Raw genomic sequence first — 20,941 nt, forward strand, 5'->3', positions numbered from 1 at the left:
AGAGCCCAGTGGGAGCCCCCCCCCCATAGAGCCCAGTGGGTGCCCCCCCTCCCATAGAGCCCAGTGGGAGCGCCCCCCCCCTCCCATAGAGCCCAGTGGGAGCGCCCCCCCCTCCCATAGAGCCCAGTGGGAGCGCCCCCCCCCCCCATAGAGCCCAGTGGGAGCGCCCCCCCCCTCCCATAGAGCCCAGTGGGAGCGCCCCCCCCTCCCATAGAGCCCAGTGGGAGCGCCCCCCCCCCCCCTTCCATAGAGCCCAGTGGGAGCACCCCCCCCCTCCCATAGAGCCCAGTGGGAGCACCCCCCCTCCCAGAGAGCCCAGTGGGAGGGCCCCCGCCCTCCCATAGAGCCTAGTGGGAGCCCCCTCCCATAGAGCCCAGTGGGAGCCCCTCCCCCTCACATAGAGCCCAGTGGAGCCCCCTCCACCCCGGCCCCCAGATCACCCTCCACCCCGGCCCCCACCCTACCGGCTTTAGTTTAACATCTAATCCAAAAGATGGCACCTTCAGTAGTGCAGCACTCCCCAGTGTCAGCCGAGATTTTTCTGCTGGTGGGCCACACTAACTCAAACAACAAGTACTAGTCAGTACAGTACTATGCTAATAATGACATGCTCCACCATCTACTGGTAAAATGCTTGCAATCGCATCCTATTGATCAGGGCAGAAAATTGCTACAGCGAAAGTGAATATTTTACAATTACTGCAAAGTTGAAAATAAATGAACACATCAAAAAGGTAAGTGCCAATGTGTCATCATGTCATATGAGCAAAAATATTTGGAGCAAGAGTGGACTGCACAACACTTTTCCCACCCAAGTTGAGACCTCATCAAAAATAAAGATAAAATTCCACCCAATGTTACGGCTTTATACCATGCCAAGCAGGTAGATGCTACTAGATACATTGTGCATTTCCCACAGAACGGATTACTTAGGCCTGAAAGCTCTAGACGTTCTTCCTGAACCCCTTTCACCTCTCCCTCCTTTAAAACACTCCTTGAAAACATATTACCTGTCCTAATAGCTCTGAGCTGGAGTAAATTTTTGTTTGACTATTGCTACGAAGTACCTTGGACTTTTTACAATGGTTTGTACTGTTGCTTCACAGTACCAGGGTGCCAGGTTCAGTTCCCAGCTTGGGTTACTGTCTGTGTAGTCTGCACATTCTCCCTGTGTGGGTTTCCTCTGGGTGCTCCGGTTTCCTCCCACAGTAACTTTATTGCAGTGTTAATGTAAGCCTACTTGTGACAATAAAGATTCTTATAATTAAAAGCTGCTACTTAAATTGAGAACTGTTGTGTTGCTACATTATTGACACCTGGGAATAGATCTTACTCAAAAAGGAATGGGGAGAGCATTGAACTCAGAGAGATGTTTGGGGGGGGGCAAGAGTTTGGAAAAAAATTCAGAAAACAGGTTCCAAAAGCACATATATGGAAATGACAAAATGAGGCACATCTCATTTTTCTTTCCTGCCAAATGCATCCAAGCACAACAGCTGAACACATTATAACTACGCTCACTGGTAACGATCTTCCTTGTGGTAGTGGCTGGACCTTTGCTCATTTCTCCACGGCTTGCGTTTTCCTCTTCAATTCTTCGTAGGTGCTTTCCATTTTCAATTCTTTTTTTTCTCCTTTTGCAAATAGTATTTGGGATGCAGACCAAGTACTCCACTGAATTCAGACACGGCAACGCACAGTTGAAGTGGAAATGCTGGATATCAAATAGAGAATGCTCGAAATGTTTTCAGCATCAAAAAGACAAGCTACCATTTCAGACCGACCCATCAACAGAAAAATAAAGTGTTCAGAGTTCATGTTTATTCCCTTTTCATTCAACTGCATCAGACCTGATAAGAATTGAACCTATAAAGGCTTTAAACCAAGGAAGGAAATTAAATGATTGAATTATTCTGAAGGTCTAAAATATGAGAGAAAGAGCCTAACAAGTTAAATGTACTTTTCCTATTCCTACAGCCTTGGCTTCCTTATGAAATCTCTCACACTGTTCTACTGTCACAGAAAAATATACTGGAATCAGAGAACTTTGATGATTGACTTTAAGAACTAGGGCTGCACGGTGGCGCAGTGGCCTCCTCACAACATCAAGGACCTGGGTTACTGTCCGTGTGGAGTTTGCACATCTTCCCCATATCTGCGTGCGTCTCACCCCCACAACCCAAATATGTGCAGGGTAGGTGGATTGGCCACGCTAAATTGCCCCTTAATTGGAAAAAAAATTGGGCACTTCAAATTTAAAAAGAAATTACAAGATTTACTTTAAGAAGTCTACCTCAGATAAGACAAAGAGCAAAACACACCAAAAATCAGGCCAAACTGTTGAGGCTAAACTTATAAAATTTTACTCAAAATATAGTTAACTTTGCCAGTCAGTTATAAACAGAAGTTGTACAGATTATGTCCAGCACTCACAGACCAGAACTTTCCTTTGCTGAACACTAAGAAAATGCTGCTTCAAGAGATCCAGGTGATTTTGCAGGATAAAATATAAAATTATAAAAGGACAGTAGCAAGAGCATCTGTTTGTTGATAAAGATGTTAAACAGGCAATTAAAAACAATATTTGCACATCTTTCCCAGCCTTCATGCAAATGGAAAGGACTATAATAAATTCAACCAAACAGCAGCTGTTAACACTGAATCCTACAAACGTTACATTGTCAGTAAATAAAGACAAAATACAGTGATAGACATCTTACCCGACAGTAACCTGCTGGTCAACACATTCAAAGCATGAATTTACTTTAGATTGTGTGACTGGTATCTAGCAATTGTTTACATCGTTAACCATACGGCACACAAGCGTATGCCACTTTCATCGACTGAGTGCAACAGCATGCAAGAACCTGATGGACAATTTCACAAAGCATTATGCAAGCTTAAATAGGGGCAGTTTTTTCATGAAGTACTCCAAGAAACTGTCTTTGTTTGGTGACAGAGAATGGCCATTCTGATCAAGCATACCACTTGAAACATTTACTTTCTTTCAGATGTTGACTGACCAATTGTGCATTTCATTTAATGAGATGAGCATTTTTTTTTTGTTGGAACAAGGTCACAGATGAGCGACCTCAAAATATCTTTGCATCATATGCCCAAATAAACAACGCATTTTTCCCCCCCCAAAGAGAATATGCCCTTTAAGAAGTCCCAAACGATACTGTAGTTTATGAAATAAATTGAGGTTAAATAAATCTCAAGATCCACGTGAAGTTCCTACCACTCCTGCAATATACAACATTGTCTCACTGAAGTGCAAAGACAGCATCTTTTCAAAGTACTGATTTGCAACCGCAAGTGTGTAGCATAACCATCCACATGGACTCACCAAGACAATAAAACATTCAAAAAAGTCCAAATGAATGGACAGCATTTTTTTTTGTAAAAATCTATATATAAAGGTCAGGTCTGTTGCAGCTTTCACATAAACAAAAAATAACTGTGTCTGCATTTATAACTAAGGTGCAAACTTAATAATCAAACCACAAATCCATGCAAACCAAGCCTGGTTCCTAACTCTTCCTCTTGAATCAGGGCAACTCTTAAGATGTGTCATGTTCCCAGGTGTAGCAGCTGGACCTACTTGGAAATCTTCAAAGGGGAATTTGAGGGGAGGGGGGGGGGGGGGGGGGAAATCAGTGCTGACAGAAGGGTGATATTTTGCTAAAGTTATGAAAAAATAAACTGCATTGATAGCATTAAAGCTGCATACTCCCAGCATAATCCTCATTATACAAGCATAGCAACAAGCTTAAATGTAATTTGTGAATGTAACAGGCTTGACATACATCCTTTGTCCTTTTGCTGGCCTACACACTCAACTTTAAAGAACCACCATACATCAGGGAAACCTTTGTTTAAAGAGACAGATTTAGAACATTCAAGTTACTCTCAAGTTAAGACCAGACACTGATTGCGCTAAGCCAATAATATAAACCAGAATGAACTGTGCACAAAAGCGATTTTGTACATAAGTCAAGCCTCTCTACGTAACTCTAGAATTGCTCAGTGATCTATGCTAATATATCTGACTAGTTGGTAAATGTTTTCAGTTTGTTTTTCTGTCTCCCCCACCCCACCTCCATTTCCCTTTCTGTCCCCTGCCAAGTCAGGAGTACATAGTTCATACTTGGGCAAAAAGCACATTCTATGCAACACCTCAAATTGTTCCCCAGGATGTTTACTTGATTGATGAGAGGCTTCCTGGTAAGTTCCCATTTGCTCCGACAGATTGCATATGAGTGGCATGTGTCAGAGTTCAGATAACACGGGAATCCACGTCATGGGTCCAACAATTCAATGTCTCCGATACTAGGCTGATTTCTCCATGCAGCAAGATATGCAAACTACAGTGTAATGGAAATCATGACCCATTATTATTGCTTACAAACTGAACCTATCAAACAGAAGAGTGGAGAAGCTACTATCTACATGACCATCTGCCAGTGATAACCAGGACATTTGAAAATGGTCTACAAATCATCTTTACATTCAATAATCATCCGATAGACCCATTTCAGTTAAGGGGTGGTGTGGTTCTCGTTAGCCATTTTGCCATGCACTTTTTATGTAGTAGCCCAGTAGCAATATTAATACTGACAGCCAATTCTGTACAAATCCAAATTTCAGTCTACAGCATTCTCTGTAGAATTAAAAAAAGGTACGTCAAAGCACAATTCATAATTCAGTTCAAAAAGTCAACTGGCTGTATAGGCCCAACCTTCTGATTAGAGTCTAACATTGGTTTTGGGGGCAGGAGGGCAGTGAAAAGGGATATCAATGCCATTTTATATTTAAATTAGGTACACCTACATCTTCCCCAGAAAACATGGCAACTCATTGCTTCAAGTTACATTCTACCATACAATAGAAAAAGGGCAATGTGATTTTGTTTTCAAAAATTCCCGAGATACTTGGAAGCAGGTGAAAAGGTGCAATGTAACCAAGGAGTTTTAACGTTCTTTAAAAGTAACTTCCAAGTAATATACCTGTCACTTACAATCACTGTATTGTTCAAGCATCTGTAATGTCAACGATAATCACAGAAGGACATTTAGTGTCCCTCATGACATTATTGAAGAACCCCAAGCATTTTCACTAGTTTACAAATTCCACACATATCACATTCCATTATAACCACTGAAGCAAAGCGGTTTTCTGCTAACACCCATTTCACACAATTCAGATGCAAGTTGTCTTTAGATGCTATATAAATAACCTTTAAATCAACTTTGAGCACAAATTTCAACATCCCCGTTCACTTTGTTTTGCCATTTTGCTAAATTTACTTCTGAGCTTGCCAGTTTCCTAGAAAAGAAAGAAACTCTTGAACCAACTACTTCCAGAGTAAAGTCAAGTTTGTTGAGAGTGCTGGTATATCAGCAATATCTGGCTGTTGGTGATTAAAGTAAATTGCAATGGGAATTAAGATGAAGGTAACTAGCTTGCTGTTACACAAAAGAAAATGCATAAAGCGCAATCTCCAAATAACTGGTCAGAAAATCCAGTAATTGGACATGGCCAAAGATAAAATTCAGCTTATTCAGTAATGAAAGTGGCCCTCATTAAGATGCATTAATAAAAAGGCCCCACGACTCCGAAAGGTCTGGAACACAGTTCAGAGCACTTGGTGATCTCACAACGGAACTGGATTTTGTCACAAGGTTTGCAAAGTAACTGGACCATTTTTGCACCTCTGCAATAATTTCATGTTTTTTTTAATGATATCTGTGGCAGTGAACAGGTGCACTGAAATGACAGCTTACATTAGAGATCAGTATCTGAAAACTGACCCCTTACTCATTTATCATTATTGCTCGATATTTATCCTTTATCCACTAGCTGTCAAACCAGCCAAATAGGATTACAAACCAGCCCAGCGACCATACTATGCTCCAATCACCATCAATATTGCCGTAAATTGTTCACGTCACTGATTTTTATATACTCTTTCCTAAAGATTCCTGAAATTCTGCATGGTACTACAAGTTGGCAACTCTATCATGTACAGGTATGCGGCAATTGCAAACTTAATAAAAGCCTGATCTCAGCAAAGCTGTCTGAAAAAGGTAGAAGGGCAAGGGATAGTTAATAGCCCTATTGAGGGGAGGCAGCACCATCATTCTGTAGTCTCTGGATTAGCAGAAATCAAAATGTAAATAATTTTGCATAGCAGGACAATCTTTGTGCAGACTTATTTCATTAAAATGAGTTTCATTCAGCACTTTGACAAAGACTTTCTAACATGCAGACAACGGTAACAAGATTCCCATCTCTGTATAATCAAAAGTCTTATTTAGCTTTACTGAACATGCCATTTCCCCAACACACTCCCAGCTTTTTTTCTGCATCCCATCCACAACCAACACTAATCTATTATGGAGCTGAAACTGGTCTTCAGCCATTCATTGCCCGCTACCATTATGCCAAGTTGATCCGGATTTTATTTAGTATACCAAATTCGGTACCTGTGGCTATTTATCTTTTGTTGAATAATGGAAAGGGTGTACAATGTTCTTCAAGCACGTTTTAATTCATCCAGTCCAAACTGAACAGGGCAAATTGGCAACTATTCCACAGTCCTGTTCACAAGGCTAGTTTTGACACTGCTACTTTATTTCACTACAATACCAGTGTTTCAAACACATTTCCTCCTTGACAATGACTCTCAAGCCCAACAGGCCCCAAAATGCTGCACAATTTATGCCAGTGCTAGCTTTCAGCTGTAATCTACAAGTTTGCTCTATTTGTAAACTATTGCCATTTGGCTTACCATTAGATACAAGGGCTTTGAAATCACTAACTGCAAGAGGAAAAAAAAAGCTTGATTAAAAAAAAATAGTTGCCTGATTGTAATTCTGGCTGGGAAACAAAACAATTACTTGCTTGATTAACCCAACTGTGCTTTAGGTCCATAAATACTTATACTTTTGCCTTTGTAGAAATATAAATCCCCCAATCCAGTGATTACCTCAGATTTTCCACCTCCACCTTCCCTCTCCTGAAGGCATTTAACTCGGGCTTGGGTACAGTTCCACAGACAGTACCTCATCCAAGTGTGCGAGCTGAACAATGTGCATCGGTAGGTTATTTGATTGGAGTAGGGAGAAATGAGGGGAATCAAAAAGGAAAAGCAGCAGGACTAAAACTGAGCCTCTGCCCATTCTTAATAATTGCTGAATAACTACATAGAATGAAAAATCTGCCTAGATTTCCCCCCCCCCCCCCCCCCCCCACCCCCCCACCCTCCCAGAGCACAGAGGTCACTTGTAAGAGCCACCACTGGCTGGCTGATTTGAGATTAGATTAAAACCACGACCTTCCTGGTGGTACATACACCACATCACGCAGCATATTAACCCAAAGAACCAGCAGTGAGTCAGCTGTTTTATTGTTTACAGAACAAGTATATTCTGAAGAGTCTGAGGCAATTGTTCCAGTTGTGCCAAGTTCATAAACACCAGAGATCAGGTTGTGTCAGTCCACTGACCAAGTGAAATGCTAGGTAGTGCGAAAATAACTCACCAACTGACAACCCAAACCTGGGGACAAGATATGCAGGAAAATAAAAGATGACATTAACAATTGCTGGGGAAGCACTTTGAATATTATTCAATATAAAAGTTAAAAAATCTTCCAGGGCCTGACATTTTACAGTTTATCATCATGACCATGGACAGCATTTGAAACCCAATCAACCGCAGTACAAATCAATTCAGTCATGTTTTATGCCCCAGACAAATAATTTGATGGCTGGTGTATGGAGAGGCTGTGCTAGCAGCTGTACAGGAGTGAGGCGGCTAATATTATTTTCTCCCCCCCCCCCCCCCAAAAAAGCACTGATTGAAATTCACCAATCTTCATTAATTAAACTACACTCCACCCCATCCTCCCCACACAGAAGCAATATTTTGTTCGCAGGCAGACACATATACAGAACACACACGTACACAAACACATGCGCATTTGCGCAAGCACAAGACAGATGATTCATGTGTGAGCCACACAAAAAGAAATTACATCCATGCCCTTTTTAACATTAGATGGACCTAGAAACAGTTTTTTTTTGAGATTCTAGAAAACAAAGGCATTGCCTTGAAAAGTACTAAGAGTATGTACTAGTGATGGGCAGTAACTGGAAAACCTCGCTTTTGTGACAGACAGCAGGGCACAGAATGCACACAACCATCAGAAGGGAGACAAAAAACTGTACCAAAATCTCAGGCTCCACCACTTAGCCTCAAACCTTTCACCTTCTCGAAGCAACATATAATTTCATTGGAACCATTTTATTTCCCTTTTTATTTAAAAAAAAAATTACATTTCTTGTCCTTCTCTCTTCCTCTAACTTCTCCCCTTTGTAAAACTGGAAAAGTTCCAAATAGAACATGTTGAAAACCTTCCCAGTTTCGGAGAGCAATACTGCTCTGTACTGACCCACAATGGGAGCAGCATTAACTACAGACATGGCCTTTGCCGAAACATCCTCTTTTACAAAGAGATTTTCTACCACTGCAAGTTATACTTATCCTGCAGTTTATACCATCATGCACAAAGCATAGCTGGTGAATTTGAGCATAAGGCAGTGCTGGAATAAGATCACGGGACCACAGCATTATGCAGCTAGCACCTAAGTGCTACCCTAGTACGCCATTTAAAAAAAAAAATCCCACCACCGTATTAGTTTTTGATATAAAAAATAAAATCCTGGTGGTCAGCTGGGATTTGGCCAATGCAGCTAACCACATTCAGGTGGATGAGATACCGCAACATTCACGGCCACTTTTTGAGCTTCTCTCTTTTCCTACCCCACAGCGCTCCCGCCTCAACTAATTCTCCGGTAACCAACGGACCTGCTCGCTTCCTATGGATGGGAGGACAGGAATTGGTTGTACAACAGACCACTTGCACTACTGAACACAACCGCTGTGCGCCCCTTGGCTTGCTGTGCCAAATAGCCCAAGTATGGGCACCACATTCCTGTGGATCATTTCATGTTTTTGGCATCTTTCTCCAGATAAGATGTTTTGAAAACATTTATTTTAAATACAGCCTACAATAAATAGCTAAAGATGAGCCAAACTTAAAATGGGTGCATTTCTGATGGATATTTTGACGTTCTTCGCTTAGTAAGATAATTACCCTTGAAGGGCTATCTCATGGCATTGGGACAGGTGGGAAGAAACCAAAACAATCCTGTGAAGTGTGGGCTGAAAAAGGACAAACAGCATCCATCACTAATACATAGTCAAACTCTTTTCTGAAATTAAAAGATAAACTATCAAACATTCTTAAACAGTATTATTGCTGGAGCAAATTTCTAGTTAGAAATGGCACACAATGTATTCTTGGCCAGTCTGATTGCAAGAAACCTCCCCTTCACGGTTTCCTTGGAGAGCTCACAGCAGTGTGCCAACCACAGTGGGTGGAGCAGGGGTCACAGTGCGCAAGGAGAAAAGTCACAGTGGGCGGAGCAAAGGGGGATCACAGTGCAAGAGAAGCAGATCAGGTCCTCTGCTTGAGTCCGTTCTCTCTGTCCAACACTGCACGCTCGGTCCTGGAGAGTTCTGTTTTACAAAGCGCACTCGCTGGCCCACGTTTATCTGCGCTGTTTGAAGCCTGGTGTACCATCAGGGCCATGGGGCTGTCGAATTGCACAACTCTGCTGCCTGATCTCCTCTGACTGGGTGATTCTGGTCGGCCTGAAAAATAAAGACAATTAGCTTTTGCTGGAACCAGTACTGAGCTAGTGTTGAGAATGTCAAGTTCTTAATCATGCATATTGTTACAGATATTTACAAGATGGCATTTATCCCAAAATTATTGAGGGTTAGACGCTGCTATGTCCTGGAATGCTTCAAGTATGTTCTGTTCACAAATAAGTACGATTCTGTACACCCAAGTGTGATAGCAATGCATAATATACAAAAAATATGAAGTGTTCAACGTGAAGTTTTTCTTTATTATTATTATTGTCACAAGTAGGCCTACATTAACACTCCGGCACCTGTTCGGGTACACAGAAGGACAATTCAGAATGTCCAATTCACCTAACAGCACGTCTTTTGGGACTTGTGGGAGGAAACCGGAGTGCCTGCAAGAAACCTACACAGACAGTGACCCAAGGCAGGTACCGGAGCCAGAGTCGTGGAGCACAGAAAGAGGCTCTTCAGCCGATCATGTCTGCACCGGCTATCACACACCTATCTATTCTAATACCATGTTCCAGCACTTGGCCCACAGCTGTCCAGATGGCATGCCACTGGCTTCATCGTTCAAACTCAGATATCTAGGTGGGTTGAAAGACACATGATTCTTCTTTCTCTCAATCGACAAGCACCCCCAAGGAGTTTCATTTTCATGGAACAGGAAAATATTTGCTTTAATACGCCACAGTGAAAGAGAAGGCAATCTTAAAAAGGAGGCACTTTTGATGGAACATGAGCCAACCTCCTGAAGCAGACATGAAAACTGGAATATGAGCAATGTGTATTCAGAGCAAACAAAAGTTTTTCATTTGTGCCCAAAATGGCAAACACCAAAACAGAAAACAGCTAGAGGAAGGGGTGCAAGCTGTAACTTGATTATTACAAAACACTTTTAGCTAACAAGATGGTGTAAAAGGATAAATACAAATATATCCATTGTGATGAATGTAGGAAATTTTTATATTGTATTACATGTCTGTTGCAATAATGTTGTTAAAAGGACTTAGGTTAAGGTATCCAGGTTATATGTCTGCTAAACCCATAATTAAGGGGTTAACAGCTAGACAAGCTGTCATGTCACTCATGGGAGAGGCTGGTTCTATCCTTAGTTTCACTTTTAAGGTTCTGAGAAAAGTTGCGTTTCTCTGGCTGACTTCTAAAAGCTTCACTCCAAGGACTTTGTGAATAAATCTGTAAGCCACGAAGTGTTAACTGTACTAATAAGGGGCATTTGGCCTGATTGTGGATTTTGCTTAATTGAAATTTTAGAAGTAGATGGGAAAGTAAGCTCAAAGACCTGTATTTTTTCCGAACGGTTTAACTATTAATCAATAAGCTGCTTTTTCGACGGCACGGTGGTGCACTGGTTAGCACCGCTATCTCACGGCGCCGAGATCTCAGGTTTGATCCCGGTCCTGGGTCACTGTCCGTGTGGAGTTTGCACATTCTCCCGTGGATCTCACTCCCACAACGCAAAAGATGTGCAGGGTAGGTGCCCCTGTGCCCCTTATTGGAAAAAAATAATAATAATTGGGTACTCAATTTATTTTTTTTGAACTTTGCAAAAAGCCGCTTTTTCCTTGGATGTTAATGAGGTTAATCATCTGCTAATAATACAAAGAACAAAGAAAAGTACAGCACAGGAACAGGCCCTTCGGCCCTCCAAGCCCGTGCCGACCATGCTGCCCGACTAAACTACAATCTTCTACACTTCCTGGGTCCGTATCCCTCTATTCCCATCCTATTCATGTATTTGTCAAGATGCCCCTTAAATGTCACTATCACCCCTGCTTCCACCACCTCCTCCGGCAGAGAGTACCAGGCATCCACTACCCTTTGTGTAAAAAAACTTGCCTCGTACATCTACTCTAAACCTTGCCCCTCGCACCTTAAACCTATGCCCCCGAGTAATTGACCCCTCTGCCCTGGGGAAAAGCCTCTGACTATCCATTCTGTCTATGCCCCTCATAATTTTGTAGACCTCTATCAGATCGCCCGTCAACCTCCATCGCTCCAGTGAGAACAAACCGAGTTTATTTAACCGTTCCTCGTAGCTAATGCCCTCCATACCAGGCAACATCCTGGTAAATCTCTCCTGTATCCTCTCTAAAGCCTCCACATCCTTCTGGTAGTGGCGACCAGAATTGAACACTATACTCCAAGTGTGGCCGAACTAAGGTTCTATACAACTGCAACATGACTTGCCAATTCTTATACTTATGCCCCGGCCAATGAAGGCAAGCATGCCGTATGCCTTCTTGACTACCTTGTGTTGCCCCTTTCAGTGACCTGTGCACCTGTACACCTAGATCTCTCTGACTTTCAATACTCTCGAGGGTTCTACCATTCACTGGATATTCCCTACCTGCATTAGACCTTCCAAAATGCATTACCTCACATTTGTCCGGATTAAACTCCATCTGCCATCTCTCCGCTCAAGTTTCCAAACAATCTAAATCCTGCTGTATCCTCTGACAGTCCTCATCGCTATCTGCAATTCCATCAACCTTTGTGCCGTCTGCAAACTTATTAATCAGACCCGTTATATTTTCCTCCAAATCATTTATATATACTACGAACAGCAAAGGTCCCACCACTGATCCCTGCGGAACACCACTAGTCACAGCCCTCCAATTAGAAAAGCACCCTTCCATTGCTACTCTCTGCCTATGACCTAGCCAGTTCTGTATCCACCTTGCCAGCTCACCCCTGATCGAGTGTGACTTCACCTTTTGTACCAGTCTACCATGAGGGACCTTGTCAAAGGCCTTACTGAAGTCCATATAGACAATATCCACTGCCCTACCTGCATCAATCATCTTTGTGACCTCTTATTAAGTTAGTGAGACACGCCCTCCCCTTCACAAAACCATGCTGCCTCTCACTAATACGTCCATTTGCTTCCAAATGGGAGTAGATCCTGTCTCAAAGAATTCTCTCCAGTAATTTTCCTACCACTGACGTAAGGCTCACCGGCCTGTAGTTCCCTGGATTATCCTTGCTACCCTTCTTAAACAAAGGGACAACATTGGCTATTCTCCAGTCCTCCATGACATCACCTGAAGACAGTGAGGATCCAAAGATTTTTGTCAAGGCCTCAGCAATTTCCTCTCTAGCCTCCTTCAGTATTCTGGGGTAGATCCCATCAGGCCCTGGGGACTTATCTACCGTAATATTTTTCAAGACGCCCAACACCTCGCCTTTTTGGATCTCAATGTGACCCAGGCTATCTACACACCCTTCTCTAGACTCAACATCCACCAATTCCTTCTCTTTGGTGAATACTGATGCAAAGTATTCATTTAGTACCTCGCCCATTTCCTCTGGCTCCACACATAGATTCCCTTGCCTATCCTTCAGTGGGCCAACCCTTTCCCTGGCTACCTTCTTGCTTTTTATGTACGTGTAAAAAGCCTTGGTATTTTCCTTAACCCTATTTGCCAATGACTTTTCGCGACCCCTTCTAGCCCTCCTGACCCCTTGCTTAAGCTCCTTCCTACTTTCCTTATATGTTGTTTCTATACAACAATCCTTATTTGTTAGTGGAGTCATTCCTGGGAACGGGTGAAGTACCCTTTCCTCAGTTTAAAAATTGAAACATTGTTGGGGTTTCTCATCCAGTTTCCTAATATTTATTAGGGGTCTCTTCCAGTATCATAGCACCATCTTGAAGGGTCTTATTCATTGAGACATGGTGCTCCCTACATACAAAACAATTCTAATCTAGCAACACACAAGTTTGGTTTTAGTCTGGTTGAAAATAGACAACATCCTGTCCAATTGCTGCCCATTTAAATATATATTAAGCTTAGAAGAACAACTTTCAATATGGCATAGATTTTCTGTAAGCAAGCAAATAACGCAAGTGCATTTACTTTATAATTTAGCCATTTTCCATTTGTAAGCAGTACACTCTGGTATAGGTGTTTTATAAAGAAAAAATTCACAACTTTACAAACTGACTGGTTCTATCAACATGAGGATCTTCTACCCAACACAACTGGTATCCCATTTCTGACCAATAAAGCATCAGGATATAAAGATGGAGTAGTGATTGCCTGTGATAGGTGCAAATTAGCCAAATGTATCATGGGCTCTTGCCATGGGAGTGTCTATAGCAAACAATTCACCCGGGGTTACAGCTACTTGTAAAAATTAATTCATGAAATACAGGTGGATGTCACTGGCTAGCCAGCATTTATTGCCCATCTTTAATTGCCCTCGAGAAGATCCTGGACTGCCTTCTTGAACCACTGCAGTCCCTCGGTGTAGGTACACCCACAGTGCTGTTAGGGAGGAAGTTCCAAGATTTTGACCCAGTGACAGTGATATATTTCCAAGTCAGGGTGGTGAGGGGCTTGGAGGCTAACGTCCAAGAGGTGGTGTTTCCATGTATCTGCTGCCCTTGTGCTTTAGATAATAATGGTTGTAGTCACTGGCTGTCATCCTGAAAAATACCCCTTTATCCCCCCACTGCCTTCTGCCAATCAGCCAATCCTCTATCCATGCCAGTATCTTATCCATAACACCATGGACTCTCCCTTTTAGTATTTTATGTACCTCAATCAGTTCCCCTCATCCTTCTAAACTCCAGTGAGTAGAAGCCCAATGCTTTAATCTCTCCTTAGGAGGTCCCCAAAAGACTCCCTACTTGGTCGGACCCACAAGTAAACACCTCGCAGACCAGACTCCCTTAAGTTTAACTATAAAAATTCAGTATAATGGTAAAGGTACGGTAAAGTCGCCATAGTCCCAGATGACCATAGGCTGCTTTCCCCTTTGAGGGGGAGAGCTGACTGGTGGTGAAAAATCCAATATAATTACCCACGGTAGGGTAGCACGGTGGTGCAGTGGTTAGCACTGGGACTACAGCATTGAGGACCCAGGTTTGAATCCCGGCTCTGGGTCACTGTCTGTGTGGAGTTTGCACATTCTCCCCATGTCTGCCTGGGTTTCACCCCCATAACCCAAAGATGTGCTGGTTAGATGGATTGGCCACGCTAAATTGCCCCCGAATTGAAAAAAATAATTGGGTAATCTAAATTTAAAAAATAAAATTACCCAAGGCAAAGCTGCCACCACTTGAATAAGGTATACCACATGACGTCTCCAACTCTTACTGCTGTGGAAAACCAGGAAACCTTCAGAAACAAGTCTGCTTTTTTTGCAACCCAGGACTTTTCTGGTTTGACTGGGTGGATGATGTAACTTACTTCTCCCGGCCCAGAGCTGCTTCCAGATCTTCCCTGTGTAGCCACCTGGGTTGGCCACTTACCGACTTTAAAATGGAGATTCGCTAAGAACGCAGGGAAAAATGGACAGGTACAGGGAAGGAAGCAGAATGCCAAGGTTCCTGTATATTAGACTCGCAGAAAAGCAGACAGCACTGAAACTGACGACCATCTGCATATTGATGAGCGATCCCCGGGAACAATAGCAACAGTTAAGATAGTCAAGGCAAAGCCAGACTCCTCGGCGCCAGCAGGAGCCAACACAAAAGAAGCCAACGGACGCTTAGGAACCTCCCAGCAATCAGGGATCGGCCCCAGTATTGGGGAAATCAAACCAATCGATTGGAACATGGTCCAATCAATTGGAACCAGGTACGGGGTCCGTCCAAAAGGGCGCGAAGCCCCTGGGGACTATAAATTAAAGTTCCCAAGTTCAATTCGGTCTTCTTGGCAGGGTCTCCCAGCAGCTCGAAACAACCCTTGACAGAGACCTGCCTAGCAGCTGCACCAACAAGTAAGTGTCCAGTCAACGCACGCTACGAGATAGGCGCTCCTAACCCTTAGTCCACACCAGCTGGAAGCCTGCAGCCACAGGATCGAACGAGAGGCCATTGTTCCCTGACCCAGTGGGTTCCTTTTCCAAAGATAAGTATTGGCCTGTAGTGGTAGAAATAGTCTAGTTCTGTAGTATTTTATGCATGAGTAGCGATTGACTGTGTATATAATAAATGTGTTTGGATTTGAACCTTACTAACTGGTGTATTGAGTTATTGATCAGCACTTGAACTTGAACCTCGTGGTGGTATCATAAAGATACCTGGCGACTCTAGAGCAAGGTTATAAAACAGAGCCAATTAAGTGTAAAGCACACTTAGCAAAACGAGCAACACCTGCACAACCAACAAATAAGCTCTCCACCGTAACTCGAAAATACCGTTCCTCCCTTTCATCTCATTGTTCTCATACCTCAAACTCACATTTTTCCAAAGATAACATTTTTCATGTTTCAAATGTATTTCTGCTTTCAGGGCAACAAAAATATAATATACTCTCTTCTGTTTACTCATGGAAGTAGTGTAGATTGCAAAATGCTTATCGATACCTCTGGCTTAACTTTGATTTTCAAAAGAACTCAACTTATCAAAAATTGCAAATGTTAGATCCAGCCTATTTACTTGCTCCAGAAACCCACCAACTGTACTCGTTGGAATTTAGAAGGATGCGGGGGGTTCTTATAGAAACATAAAATTATGAAGGGAATAGATAGGATATATGTGGGGAGGTTGTTTCCACTGGCGGGTGAAAGCAGAACTAGGGGGCATAGCCTCAAAATAAGGGGAAGTAGATTTAGGACTGAGCTTAGGAGGAACGTCTTCACCCAAAGGGTTGTGAATCTATGGAATTCCCTGCCCAGTGAAGCAATTGAGGCTCCTTCATTAAATGTTTTAAAGATAAAGAGAGATAGTTTTTTGAGGAATAAAGAAATAAAGGGTTATTGTGCAGCCGAGTCCACAAAAGATCAGCCATGATCTCATTGAGCAGGCTCGAAGGGCCAGATGACCTACTCCTGCTCCTAGTTTTCATGTTCTTATAATATCTGATTAAAAATTCACAAACCAAGGCAACATCATGGCGCCGAGGACCCGGGTTCGATCCTGGCCCTGGGTCACTGTCTCTGTGGAACATAGAACAGTACAGCACAGAACAGGCCCTTCGGCCCTCGATGTTGTGCCGAGCAATGATCATCCTACTCAAACCCACGTATCCACCCTATACCCGTAACCCAACAACCCCCCCCTCTCCCTCTTAACCTTACTTTTTAGGACACTACGGGCAATTTAGCATGGCCAATCCACCTAACCCGCACATCTTTGGACTGTGGGAGGAAACCGGAGCACCCGGAGGAAACCCACGCACACACGGGGAGGACGTGCAGACTCCACACAGCCGGGAATCGAACCTGGGACCCTGGAGCTGTGAAGCATTTATGCTAACCACCATGCTACCGTGCTGGAGTTTGCACATTCTCACCATGTCTGTGTGGGTATCACCCCCACAACTCAAAGATGTGCAGGGTAGGTGGATTGGCCAAGCTATATTGTCCCTTAATAGGAAAAAAAATGAATTGGGTATTTAAAATTTTTTTTTAAATGCACAAACCCAACACCTCTTTCCTTTTATGTCTTAAACCTCCCAGACAACTTGTCTCTTGTAATCTTTCCCCAGCTTAATTATTTACACAAAACATGAACCTGTTAAATTAACCTGTTGGAACTGGTCCATTAGAAAGCTTTGAAATCAGGTAATTAACACAAAGATAGTGATGAAGAAAGATTTCGCAAACTAATAAAACTTAAAAGAAATTTGCTAGAGTGTGCCCCTTGCAGTCACACTAGGATATTTATCCATGGTTTCAATCCGCGGAGAAATGCATTTATTGAAGCAACATGAAACTTCAGCAAAATCCTATTGTGTGGATGAAATTTGCCACTTCGAAGCAAGGATCCTGGGGCAGCAAGGTGGCGCAGGGGATAGCATTGCCACCTCATGACGCTGAGGACCTGGGCTCGATCCCGGCCCCGAGTCCCCGTGAGTCTCTCTGTGTCTGCGCGAGTCTCAACCCACAACCCAAAGATGTGCAGAGTAGGTGGATTGGCCACGCTAAATTGCCCCTTAATTTTGGGGGGGGGGGGGGGGGGGGGGGGGGGGGGGAGAGGAGAGAGAGAATTGGGTACTCAAAATTTATAAAGTAAAATAAAAAGGCAAGGGTGGTTCAAGTTTGTCTCAATCAACATCTTCAAAATGTGACTGCCAAAAATGAATTAAAATCTACCTCTGCAGTCAAGTTCAGCAGTACTGGCCAGGGTTAGATAGGTCTCAGAGCTGGGATGTCTTCTTGAATAATGAAGCAACAGGTTATTTAAAGTAATAAATCCTTCCATTGGAAATTGAATTCCACTGCTCAGTTTCTTTGTTGGGACCTTTATTGGTTCCATTGGCTAAAACGGATAGAAACGGTTCCCTACTGAGTTACTTTTGAGAGATGGGACAAGTGGCATCATAGAACAGTACAGCACAGAACAGGCCCATCGCCCCTCGATGTTGTGCCAAGCTTGTCCGAAACCAAGATCAAGCTATCCCACTCCCTGTCATTCTGGTGTGCTCCATGTGCCTATCTAATAACCGCTTGAAAGTTCCTAAAGTGTCCGACTCCACTATCACAGCAGGCAGTCCATTCCACACCCTAACCAGTCTCCGAGTAAATAACCTACCTCGGACATCCCTCCTATATCTCCCACTCTGAACCTTATTGTTATGCCTCCTTGTAACAGCTTCATCCACCTGAGGAAATAGTCTATGAACGTCCACTCTATCTATCCCCCTCACCATCTTATAAACCTCTATTAAGTCACCTTTCATCCTCCTCCGCTCCAAAGAGAAAAGCCCTAGCTCCCTGAACCTTTCCTAAGACCTATCCTCCAAACCAGGCAGCATCCTGGTACATCTCCTTTGCACCCTTTCCAATGCTTCCACATCCTTCCGATAGTGAGGTGACCAGAACTGCACACAATACTCCAAATGTGGTCTCACCAGAGTCATGTACAGTTGCAGCATAACCCCACGGCTCTTAAACTCAAGCCCCCTGTTAATAAACGCTAACACACTGTACTATAGGCCTTCTTCATGGCTCTATCCACTGGAGTGGCAACCTTCAGAGATCTGTTTGTTTCTAAATTGGGTCATTTATGTACAATAAACTGGTCAGAAATTACTGCCAGGATTCAAATATCTGGGAATGAGTAGAACCACAGGTACTGGCAGGCTGTTTGACTATACAGCATTACAGGCAGATCTAATTCTGTTTACGTTCAGTATTCAGGTAAGTACACTTTCCTTCAGAAATTACAAGTTTCACTTATCCTACGTTTCAGTGGCACTGGTCACTCCCATTGGTGGCCTTGGGTTCAGATACAAAGACTATCCAGTATACAAATCATGCAATTGTATATTTAGGACAGCACAGTGGTGCAGTGCTTAGCACTGCTGCCTCACGGTGCCGAGGACCCAGGTTCGATCCTGGCCCCGGGTCACTGTCTGTGTAGAGTTTGCATATTCTACCAGTGTCTGTGTGGGTCTCACCTATGTGCAGAATAGGTGGAATGAACACGCTAAATTGCCCCTTAATTGGAAAAAAAGAATTGCGTACTTTAAATTTCAAAAAAACTTCCAATTGTATATTTGGAACAAATCTAGAATACATAAAAGTTATCTTCTTAAAGGAGACCTGCCAGTCTACCTCTCTGCAGACCTCACCAACTAACTGACTAACTATATACAGGGTCTTTGCCATAACATTTTTGTTACGTCTGACCATGTGGGAAGGCTCTCCCCGAAAAGCATTCCTTCGATTCAACAGTCAACCAGGTTACTTTCCCTCCCATTATTATGTTTTTTTGAGCCGAGCATGTGATGCCTGCTTTATGAAAAGATGATAAAGTGTTAAAAATATTTTAAAATAAATTGAAAATATGAATATTTGTAGGAAGTATGAGGCAAGACAATGGATTAGCTAACAATAAAAAAAAGAAAGGCACTGCAGAAACTGGAAATCTGAAATAAGAACAGAAAATATTGGGAACGTTCCAGTGGTGGCCATGGTGTGAGTGGTCGCGCATTTGGCAGCTCCCGCTCCAGGCTGTTTGTTTGGCAGGCGGGAACTGAGCGGATTGGGAGCCTGTTTGTGCAGGACATCTTTTTGAGCTTGGAGGGGTTGTTCGAGGAGTATGAACTGCCCAGCGGGAATAGGTTCTGGTAATTACAGGTTTGGGACTATGTGAGGAAACAGGTGCCGTCCTGTCCGGAGCTGCCGCCCCCAGGGATGCAGGACAAGGTAGTGTTGAAAACAGGGGTTGCTGAGGGCAGGGTGTCAGAGATTTATAAAGAATTAATGGACTGGGAGGGCTCCCCGATAGAAGACGTTAAGCGGAAGAGGGAGGAAGAGCTGGGGAGGGTGCTGGAGGCTGGGTTTTGGGAGGGGTCTCGGAGGAGGGCGAGTGCATCCTCTGTGTCCTAGGCTTAGCTTCATTCAATTTAAAGTAGTTCACTAGGTACATATGACGGTGGCCAGAATGAGCAAGTTTTTTGAGGGAGTGGAGGATAGGTGTGGGCGGTGCACCGGGGGGAGGGGGGCCGCGGCGGCACAAATCATGTCCACATGTTTTGGGCCCGTCCGAAGCTGGAGGGATTCTGGCGGGGATTCGCTGATGTGATGTCGGAGGTATTGAAGATGGTCCAGAGTCCAGAAGTAGCAATTTCTGGAGTGTCGGAAGTCCCGGGAGCCCAGGGGGCGAGAGGCGCTGCATTTTGGCCTTTGCCTCTTTGACAGGCCGCAGCCAGATCTTGTTGGGATGGAGGGATGCCGAACCCAGGGATGTGAGTGAGCAACCTCGCGGAATTCCTTAGGTGGAAACAATCAAGTTCGCCTTGAGACTGTCTGTGGAGGGGTTTGCCCGGAGATGGAATTTCTTCAATGACAGGCTTAATAAAAACATTTTGGAAAAAAAAAATATTGAGAACAACTCTGTATCAGGTAGCATTTGCGGACAGTGCATGGACGAGCACAAGATTTGAGTTAAAGTCTCAACCTTCTCTCAGAACTGCAAACGGTGAGCATGGTGGTAGAGTGGTTAGCACTGCTGCCTCACGGCGCAGAGGACCCGGGTTCAATCCCGGCCTCGGGTCACTGTCCGTGCGGAGTTTGCACATTCTCCTCGTGTCTCACCCCCACGACCCAAAATGACGTGCAGGGTAGGTTAACTGGCCATGCAAAACTGCCCCTTAATTGGAAAAAGAATTGGGCACTCTAAAATGTTTTAAAAAGAGAACTGGCAAATATCAAGAGTTGTAACTGCTTTTAAGTACAAGGGCAGGGAGAACAAAATCGTGATGGAGTGGAAGGCAGAGGATATTAAATGTCAAAAG

The 20,941-nt window shown here is 43.5% G+C and overlaps 1 protein-coding gene across 1 annotated transcript in view; it reads right to left on the reverse strand.

Moving 5' to 3' along the window:
* Positions 1 to 7,394: 7,394 nt before the first annotated feature.
* szrd1 (SUZ RNA binding domain containing 1) overlaps positions 7,395 to 20,941 on the reverse strand; it is a 40,888-nt gene continuing 27,341 nt past the window's right edge. The window contains exon 4 of the mRNA XM_038773256.1: positions 7,395 to 9,722. Within this exon, the coding sequence (XP_038629184.1) occupies positions 9,620 to 9,722 (103 nt within the window). The 3' untranslated portion in view covers positions 7,395 to 9,619. The remainder of the gene's footprint in view (positions 9,723 to 20,941) is intronic.

Source organism: Scyliorhinus canicula, chromosome 16, assembly GCF_902713615.1.
Source record: "Scyliorhinus canicula chromosome 16, sScyCan1.1, whole genome shotgun sequence".
Lineage (NCBI taxonomy): Eukaryota > Metazoa > Chordata > Chondrichthyes > Carcharhiniformes > Scyliorhinidae > Scyliorhinus > Scyliorhinus canicula.